At 38.7% G+C, this 9679-nt stretch overlaps 1 protein-coding gene and 1 long non-coding RNA gene across 2 annotated transcripts; one reads left to right on the top strand and one right to left on the bottom strand.

Annotated features, from left to right (window-relative positions):
- The first annotated feature begins 2110 nt into the window (after positions 1 to 2110).
- LOC139564365 (uncharacterized) lies at positions 2111 to 6598 on the top strand. Its single transcript, XR_011672722.1, has 4 exons — positions 2111 to 2465; positions 4386 to 4438; positions 5358 to 5484; positions 6345 to 6598. It is a non-coding gene; the product is annotated as an uncharacterized lncRNA (long non-coding RNA).
- Positions 6599 to 7616: 1018 nt separating this feature from the next.
- Positions 7617 to 9344, bottom strand: LOC139564364 (type-4 ice-structuring protein LS-12-like). Its single transcript, XM_071383837.1, has 4 exons — positions 9209 to 9344; positions 8801 to 8869; positions 8369 to 8486; positions 7617 to 8029 (listed from the first exon to the last, which is right to left on the bottom strand). Exons 2-4 carry the CDS (start codon positions 8844 to 8846, stop codon positions 7756 to 7758), a joined length of 438 nt encoding a protein of 145 aa, XP_071239938.1. The 5' UTR covers positions 8847 to 8869; positions 9209 to 9344; the 3' UTR covers positions 7617 to 7755.
- Positions 9345 to 9679: the final 335 nt, after the last annotated feature.

The following is a 9679-nucleotide window of genomic DNA, read 5'->3' as shown; positions in this document are numbered from 1 at the left end:
TACACGCTAGGAATTCTCTTTTCCCGCTGTCAACCACTTGCAAAGTGCACCTGTTTCATCTAGCCACACAAAATAACAATATTGTACAGCAGAAGCACTATTGTCAAGCCCAAGTGGACTGCTGCTGTTTTTAAGACCGCTCTCTAATTTGCTTCCATTTTGTAGTCAAACCCAACATCTCATATGTATAAAGCCTGCTACACTCTAGCCTCAGCCCCTTCACATGTACACATCGTCAATGCCTGTCTAAAATACACAAGGATCATTAAATGTTTTGTATGTGGATCAATTGGTTCATCCAGTCCTCATCTTACACAGAATGTCCTGATGATGTAAAGGTCTGATGTGATCTGATAGAGGAAGTAACCGATTACACAACAGTGACAACAAACTCCATATTTTGTGTAAACTTACACTGGTAGCCCCTATTTGTACTGTGATTGTTGTTATTACAGTAACCACATCTAGACTAAGAAATGTTAGTCAAACAAGAGACATCTTACATGAATCACAGACAAACAGAACACAAGAACAAGCCAGACATTTAATGATTATTAGATTGATTAGTATGTTTGATTGATTGATTTATTGATACGTCTAGCCAACATGGAACCAAAGCCATAAGGCTCTGCGTGGAACTAGAATTCAGGTCCAACGTACGTTTCAGGGGTACGTACTATTTCCTGTCTCCCCATGTGCTACAACACAGCAATATGTTGTTCTATGTCTTCTCTAAGGTGCACAGCATTACTGTTTTCCTCATCAATAATTTTTTTTGTGTGATTTCATTCCTTTTAGTCCACTTAAGGTCCTTTGGTTTCCAAGGAGGCCATTGTATTTCCTCCATTGCCTAGCAACCATCACCAAGGCCAGCACTCCATTGTCGCTGAGGCTATGCACATGAATTGCCAACCATAGAAATAGAATGAACAGAACACACATCCCTATTCAAGTCAATAATGGAATAACGGGTGGACTGGCAGCCCTTTTGAGTATACCCATGCCTAGGTTGAATATAAAAGGTTAGGACAAGTTATGACTTTTTAAAATATTTTTTAAAACAATTTTAGCCATAGTAGTATGGCACACCTGGACCAAACTTGGGTTAAATAGGGCACATTAACAGATTTTTCACCATGTTGGCTAAGAAATGCAAACCAGCGACCTTTCCGTTACTGGTCCAAACGCTCTAACCGCTAGGCTACCAGAACCGTTGTTTACTAGCATACAGTAGCTGGCCCCATTGTTGCAAATAAATATTAGAACCCTCTTGTCTTAACTTTTGTCATCTTCAACCTAGACCCATGCCAGGAAGTAAAAACAGGAAGTGTACCTCTCAATCTATGCTGTCATTTGTTGAGTCAACTCAACTGACATTACAACAAATACATTCCATTGCATGAGCCTCATCAGTTAGCATAATTTAAAGGAACATTCTAGATTACTATGGCAATCCAGCATCAGTTCATAGAACATTACAAATTACGATGGAAATGATTGATTCACAATATCAGGCAGCCATTGCGAGTGTACCCTTGAGTTTACCAGGTTTAGAGCTTCCAACCTCGTTCTATTCATTCTATTTCTATATTGCTGACTGCCTGCGTCTACTTTTCAAAATTGTACTGTAATTTCACAAAGTGGTATTTCAGCATTGGAGAGATAGAAAAAAAACAGGAGGATCAGACAATTGGGAAAAATATCTTTCATTTGGTCATTTGTTTCTGAAGAAATTGACAGAAAATGGCAACTATTGTGAATACAAATATTCTGCTTTTTTGCACGGTGACTATATATGTGTGAAAATATATAATGCTGCTACATGTGTACTGTATAGTATTGCATTACATTATTATGTAAGGACACAAGAAAGAAAGAAAGAAAGAAAGAAAGAAAGAAAGAAAGAAAGAAAGAAAGAAAGAAAGAAAGAAAGAAAGAAAGAAAGGGAGAAAATACTGTACTCTAGAGCAACTCAAAGTGGAAGGAAGGACTTTTATGTTGAAAGGCTTTCAGAGCATATTTTCAGTGATGTCATTTTTACACAATTCCCTTGAATAGGCTAGCACCTGTGTGCATGGGGGTTGTCTGTCTGTCAGCTTTGAGTAAAAAACATAACCCATGCCAGCAAAAACATATCCACCAGTATTCCCCACTGCCCATTGAGACACTCTGTGTCCTTACTCCTTAGAGACCAAAGCATATAGCACTCTTCTTAAAGACAAGGCGTTTGGAACTGTAGATATTGGATTGGCCCCCACTTTTTACAGCCCAAAACCATCTTGAAGTGTGGCTTCCATGTGGTGCTTTCTTATTTTCCTCTCTTTTCTCAAATTTTTGTCCAATTCTTAAGTGCTTTTCAGGTTCCCTTAATAGGCCACAGTTTCTTTTCTGTCAGGGTTCGCTGTTTTCCACACGCAGATCAAGCCCGTCTGGATGACCCTTCTAGGTGCCTAAATTGAAACATGGTGAGTACCTTCCATTTTGCTAATGGGCAGAATGTAGTCCTGTCATTATGTGGGTGCATACGGATGTATGTATGATTTATGATCTTGACATGTCATGATTTTAAATGGTACATTTGATCATGTTAACCTGCTCTTTTTTATCTGCATAATCAAAGTCAATTATGGTTTGTCTCTGAGCCAGTGCATTATATCTCTATACACGATATGCTTCTGGGTTATCTAGTATCCTTCAGCTCATACTCATTGGATTTGTTAGATACAAATCTGCATGTCTAACTAGCTCTCCTTTGATTAAAGGAAGAGTGCATGGACATCATGGGCATAAAATTAAAAGATGTAATCTTTTCCTAAAGACTATAGACACACAGAGCATGTTATCAAAGGCACACACACACACACACACACACACACACACAACACTCCTTGTGTAGTGAAATTATACCAATCTATTTATTTTTGTTATACAGGCTCAAACTGCGCAACATTGTACAACATTGACTGTAACTGTTTTTCCTGTCATGTCCGTGACAATCGAGTTACTCAACTAACCATGCCAGGACCTGTACATATGATGGAAACCCCTATAAATATAATGCACATGCAGTATAGCCTTTAATATGCAGAGGAGAATATGCATTAGATTACAGCCTATGCCAGTAAATAATAGGCAATAACTTTGAAATAGCTAAAATAGTTTTTAGGCATTAACTACATGTGTTTAATGTGTAAATATCAATACATGTGTTATTGGAGTCCAAACAGTAACATAACGGCCACATGCCAGCTACAAATGTCACACAATATGTCATGCCTCACAAACAGACTTCAGATGCCAAAAACATTTATCTTGGTTAACCCAGAATGTAAATATTGTGTAATTTGGTCAGCTGCGTGATTACAAATACCCTCGACATTCTAGAAATTAATTTTGCACCGCAAGGAGTCTTTTTCCAAATCACTCACCAGCCTACAGTAACAGAGAAAAAACCTTTGGAATAATACAATATGTACATACTACACAATACCTTGATGTTCCAAATATTCAGTGGGCAACAACAAGAGTTAAGGGAAGAAAAGACATGTTGTTGTGATCCTAAGAGTTATTAATAATTGACAGAACATAGTCAAATAAATGGATTAATCATCACATCATGCACAAACATGACCATTTGCTTTTGTTAAGCTATTCATGTCTATATTTCCAGTATAAAAAAGTTAATTGGAGCTCATTAATACAAAATCAAATCCAACTTTATGCACACGTTATTGAAACAGATAAATTCAAAGGGAACCTCAAAGACACAGCTTATCTTTAGGGGTTCTCTCTATGCCTAACTACATGGCAGTAACTGCATGTGCCAACCTTTGTGGCACACAGTGTGCCCTGATACCCAGTTATCGCTGGGGCTTATCACTGGCTCTCCAACCAGCAGGTGTGCCCATCTACATCACCCTGGCCTTGTCCTTCCACTACCACCCCAGGGTCTGAGAGGCTGTAGAACAAGGCACCACCACCAACTGTCTCTTTAACACTATGGAAATAGCATATGTTAAGCCTCATGTCCCTCATACGCCTTCATAACCCTCTGATATGAAGCCTGTGTTACCAAATGTATTAAGCAGTTATAAAATGTTCGGTGAGTTTATGAAAAATTATGTAATGCACCACGATGAGACATGCAGTCATTAGTTAATGGTCTGATAAACATCTGTACTGCTGCTGCTGCTTCGTAACAGTGGTCGCTAGATCATTTAATATCTGATATTGACTGATACGTTTGTTATGAGTACAGAAGTCAGACAGACAGATGGTGGAAATATGTTATACAAACAGCTTAGAGGCAATCCCTGGTTACCCCATAGTCAAGATTTGAATTAGGTTTAAATGGTTCATATATTTTATTTTATGTTCACTTCAAGGAGGCAACGTTGCAGAACTGACAAGACATCTGGCCGTATCAAAATGAGCAGAGGTATAAAACTTAAATGTGATTTCTATTTTTACTTTCTGTCATGTGCTTCTTTGATTGCAAGTAAGGGCACTTGATAAGTTGTCTTCATTAAATCTTCTATTACAAGGAGAAGGTCACCTAGAACTGGCATTACCTCGTTCAAATGCCTTTAGCCTTCAGCCTGAAGGTCTGAAGGTTGTTGTGATGTATAGAGATTAGTGCAGCTGGAAGGAGACTGAGGCTCCCGGAAAATATGCTTCAGTCCTTTAAACATTAGCTAAAGGAGGCCACCTTGAGTACATCTTGTAGCCTGGCAACTGAATAGGCAAGAGTACAGTAAAGTGAAGCTAGATGAGATCATGCTATCAAATTACTGAGCATAGTGTATTCAAGGGGGGCATAGGCCTACTTATTGTTTACACTTAGATGCACTGCCATCATGCTAATAATGAGACTATAAGGAGATGAAGTACACACATTATTCTTTCCCAAATCAGACTCAACATTGACTTGATGAATGATTATTTGATTCTTTGGGTTGCTACAGCACACACGATGTGTCTCTAAGTGAGTTTCATCTTCTAAAACCAATAAAGCATGCAGCCTTTCATCTTAAGGGTCCATAGCTGTGTGGAAGACTAGTGATTTTGTTGTTATGTGTCAAAATTGACAACAAGTCATGGTCTACCTCATTGCTTTGAGACAAAAAACCCTAATATGCAGGTCCCATATCAACACTTATTTAATACTTATTTTTAAAGGATGTACAACTTTCCAGATTGCAACCATCTCTTCATTATGATGTACTGTCGTTTTTTTTTTTGCTATTTAAAATGGAGATATCTGTAAGTAGGCAGGCCTAAATTCAAGTTACAATATCTGGGAAGCTGAACAAACACCACTACCTCATTCCTTAACTCTTTGTCTCGATCATTTTCAGACCCATTCACCCTTTTCCATTGACTTTCCAAAGCAATGAGGGTATGGAAGGGACTGCAGAGATTTTTGAGAGAGATGTTTTCCATCTTCCCGTGCTGCCAGTTGAGAGGACAACATTCGAAAGACAGGTAGGCCTACACCAAATTTTAATTAGATAAACTTAGGTCTGTCAAAACTTCAATAAACTTTCCGTCTAAAACTGCAATGCATTTTTATTTAGGCTATTATATCAATGTTGATGAATATGAAACCATAAACTTACATTACGGATGCACGGACAACACTCTAGTCTAGTGTCTAGTCTACTTGAAGTGGGAGGGATCAGCGTCCCAAATGTCCATTCCGGCACGCTGATTGGTTGAAAGGAACAGCATTTTTTTACGACGATGATGATGATGAAGAGGAAGGTGGTGGTGGTGATATAGAAAGCAACAGTGATGACGTCTTTTTGTAGGCATTAACTCTGCCATGGTTCGTTGAACAAAGCCTATGGGGAAATGAATGGAGTTTTTGTAGGGTTTTTGGATAAACACCGAAAATAAGATCTGTGGTAAACACAGGCTGAGGAGATCTTATACAGTTTTGTTCTATGAGGTCATCTTAATCAGCTAACATCACTTTTTGTGAATTTTTAAGCATTTATGTAACTTCAAAAAACATAATGCACATAAAGGATTTGTAATTCATAAAGTTCATGATAACTGACTGATACCTCATAAAACAAAACGTATAAAATCCTCATAAGCCTGTTTTAACCACAGACCTTATTTTCGGCATTTATTCCAAAACCCTATTCTTTCCCCATAAATTTTTCCCATAGTAATGGCTGAACGAACCAGATGTAAATAATTTCTGTTTTTTTAGGACAACAAACTGTCGAGCTCTGTGGGATTAGAGTTTAAGAATGTAATGGTGATGTCGTGATGATGATTAGGCTTATGAATTGCACTATAAAACAAAAATATATTATTATTTTGACCCCCTTCAGTTACGTGGTAGGCTATTCCTCGGAAGTCACTCATGTCAGGCTTCTCGGATACACAACTGTGCTGCGCGGCTGTCAGCGTTGCGGTCTCATCCAACACTGGAGACTTTGGCGCCATCCCTGCGGACACCACTTCTGCCGTGAGTGCATGGATCAGATCATAGATGATGGTTTCCGCGACATCGAGGGGCTTGGCTCAAGTCCCTGTCCACAGTATAAATCAGTTATAGCCTATTAAATGTGTAACCGTGACTGTATGTTAGTGCCTTTTTCTGAGTTTGTGTAACCTTTTCTTTTTCTATGCACTTTGTAGTCCCCGCATGTCTCTATTGCCCAGGCAATTCAACAGAACTAAGGTATCATCAAGACAAAGGACAAGCAATACTACTTCACCACTTATCTAGTCAGTCAGATCAGATTTTCATTGTCATCTTTTGGACATTCTATTCTATGCATTAATGAGTGTGTGTAGTAGGACAAGGTTACAGTCAATGACATGAATATATCTTAATATAACAATCTAAATTTAGCTGATGCTAAACTCCATCCAATACAAACGACTATTTAAGAATATTAACAACTAGGGCTCCTAGGCAAGGTTGGGGAGAAACTGATTGCATGTAATCATGTACATGTAATCTGATTACAAAAAAGTAGTTCCAGCTAAAATTGTGTAATCAGGTTACAGATACTTTGAAAAACTAGATGATTACTCCTTGGATTACTTGCTTGCGACAAAATACATTATAACACTTTTCCTTTTCTCAATGACATTCAATTCAGCCTTGAAAAAAAGGGCAAATTTAGTTTGTTCCACCTGAGCGAGTCTGACCACAAATTAGAGACCACTACGATGACACACCGAATGCGTTTGATGGATCCTTTTTGTCTTCTAATGCCTCTTAAGGGGAAAGTAATCTAAAAGTAACTGAAATTAATAAGATTACATTACTGAGTATGGGTAATCCAAAATTACTGATTACAATTTTGGACAGGTAACTAGTAACTGTAACGGATTATATTTAGTAAGTAAGCTACCCAACTCTGCTTATAGGCTATATGATAGAGTGGCCCAAAAATCAGTATATCAAAACAAATATTAAATATTGCACTTCAATAAGCACTTCCCATCAAATTCCGCCCAGAAATGTATCTAATTTCAACCCCATAATTTGACCTTTAACCTTCAATAAATTACACAGCAGTACACAGTGTATTCCTTTCATCTGCAATGTGCCCATGTGAGTTAGAGAAAATAATCACAGACAAAATGGCCACCTTTCAAGCCCTTTATTGGTGAAATTTCAGCATAATTTCAAGATGATGTCAAGAGAAGGAGTGAGCTGGACTTGACACAGGTGAAACAGACAGAGTGGAGATGGTTTTTCCTTTCTATGGGGATGTAACGTTAGCTTTACTGGGGGGGGAGGAGAGCCTTGGTTTGGTCAACCACGGTCTGGAAGAGCTGCTCCATCTGGGCCTGCAAGTCATCAGCCAGAGGCTTGAACTGGGCCTGCATCTTGTCGACCAGAGGCATGAGCTGGGCCTGCAGGTTATCAGCCATGGGACGCACCTGCTTCTCGATGTCACTGACGAAGGGCTTCATCTGCTCCTGGATCTTCTCAGCATGCTCCTGGATCTTGTCGGTCAGAGGCGTGATCTGAGTCTTACCCTCCTCCAGGTAACCCCTATGGGTAGAGAGACACACTTAGAGAGACGTTTTCCAACAGCTGTAGGCTCAGGGAGCAAGCTAGCTTTAAAGCCGACTGTATGGTACTGATGTGAAAACAGACATGTTTAAGATGTAATATCCCTGTCAAGTACAATGTTACGAATAAATAAAATGAATAGTAACAATTTGAATGAGTGTTCTATTTAGAATGACTTCATATCTTAAACGTGAAGAGATTCAACTCCATACAGAGTTGATGGTACTTATTTTGTTGATCTGCAATACAATTTCCCCTCAAGAGAAGTATTCTATTATTTTATATTATATTGGAAGAGTGTGGTGGTCAGTGACATACTGAGCCTGGCTGATCAGCTCATGAGACTTCACTGTCTCAATGGCGTCCTGGAAGTACTTTTTGAGAGTCTCGATCTCAGCAGGGATGTCACGCTTCACCAGGGAACCGGACTCACAGCCTGTCATACACACACACAGAAAACACACTTAGTTACACACACTCACTACACACACAGTATTGTGTTTATAATGCACAGTATTAATTCAGTCTGAAAAAAAGGATGGATGTAGTTATGATTAAAGAGGTTACAGATTAGCAGAGGAGTAAAGGGCTTGATTTTCAAATAAATATTTATCCTCTGAATTACCTTGTTTATCAGTTATGTGTTACTCAATTACTATTCATGAGTAGTATTAAGTATATATGCAGATAAGATAGAAAGTCATAAATATTTTTCTTTGTTGCGGAACAATTTATGTAATGAATTCTTACCAATGGCCAGCACAACAACAAGGGCGGCGATGAGAGAGAATTTCATGATTGCTGATGGGCAAGGTGGATCTACAGGAGAGGAGACGAGGATTAGGACAACAGATGCAACATCGTACACTACATGACGATTGACACTCAAAGATATTCTGTTCACTTTCAGAAGTTGCACTTATCCTAGGTGAAACCAGGTAAATGTGATGAAACTCTGACCACATTAAGATCGCAGTAGAAATTGGCATCATAATTAACCATGTAGTCATAATGAAAACTTTACAGTACTTTGATGTATCTCTCTTGAGGCCACAACACAAACAAAAAGACACACAATAAATATGAGGCTAAACTTTAAGTGTTAAACCAATATACTGAGACATTGGAATCAGACAGAGAAAACCATGGAAGACTTACCTTTACTTCTGGGGGTTCTTGGACCTAACGGTACCTTGTGTCTGAGGCCAAGGGGTTTTATAGCTCCTGCTGGACAAAAGGGGCCTGACCCATATCTTATTGGCTACAATATGTAAGGGAGTGACCTGAGGTAGAATGTGCAAATGTGTAGCGTTGGCTGATGAACCTTGATGTGTTGCCTGTCCCAATAATGACACAAAGTCCAAGTGTGTGTATTGATCGGGTTCGCGATAAGGTGCTTGCACCACAGTTAAAACACGTATTACTGGTTGAATCAAAAAGTGCCATTCAAGCCAACCTATCCCGTCATCCCTTCATTGTGTAGGCTTAATGCAATCACTAATAGATTCATTCTTTCTTGAAGAATGTTTTGTCCAAATAAAAATTCAATGCCAATTTGTTTTACTATTTGGGTATGCATTTTAGGTTACCCTCCTCTTTTCATTTGGGTTAAAATATATGGCAGTAGGA

Source organism: Salvelinus alpinus, chromosome 35 (genome assembly GCF_045679555.1).
Source record: "Salvelinus alpinus chromosome 35, SLU_Salpinus.1, whole genome shotgun sequence".
In the NCBI taxonomy this organism is placed as follows: domain Eukaryota; kingdom Metazoa; phylum Chordata; class Actinopteri; order Salmoniformes; family Salmonidae; genus Salvelinus; species Salvelinus alpinus.
This window is presented reverse-complemented; position numbering and strand designations above follow the sequence as displayed.

Excerpts from the sequence above, each read along its gene's own strand:
- LOC139564364 (XM_071383837.1), bottom strand. The coding sequence starts at position 8,846 with ATGAAATTCTCTCTCATCGCCGCCCTTGTTGTTGTGCTGGCCATTG. Across the intron at positions 8,487-8,800 it reads TGTTGTTGTGCTGGCCATTG|GCTGTGAGTCCGGTTCCCTG; the intron begins GTAAGAATTCAT and ends TGTGTATGACAG. Across the intron at positions 8,030-8,368 it reads GAGCTGATCAGCCAGGCTCA|GGGTTACCTGGAGGAGGGTA; the intron begins GTATGTCACTGA and ends CTCTACCCATAG.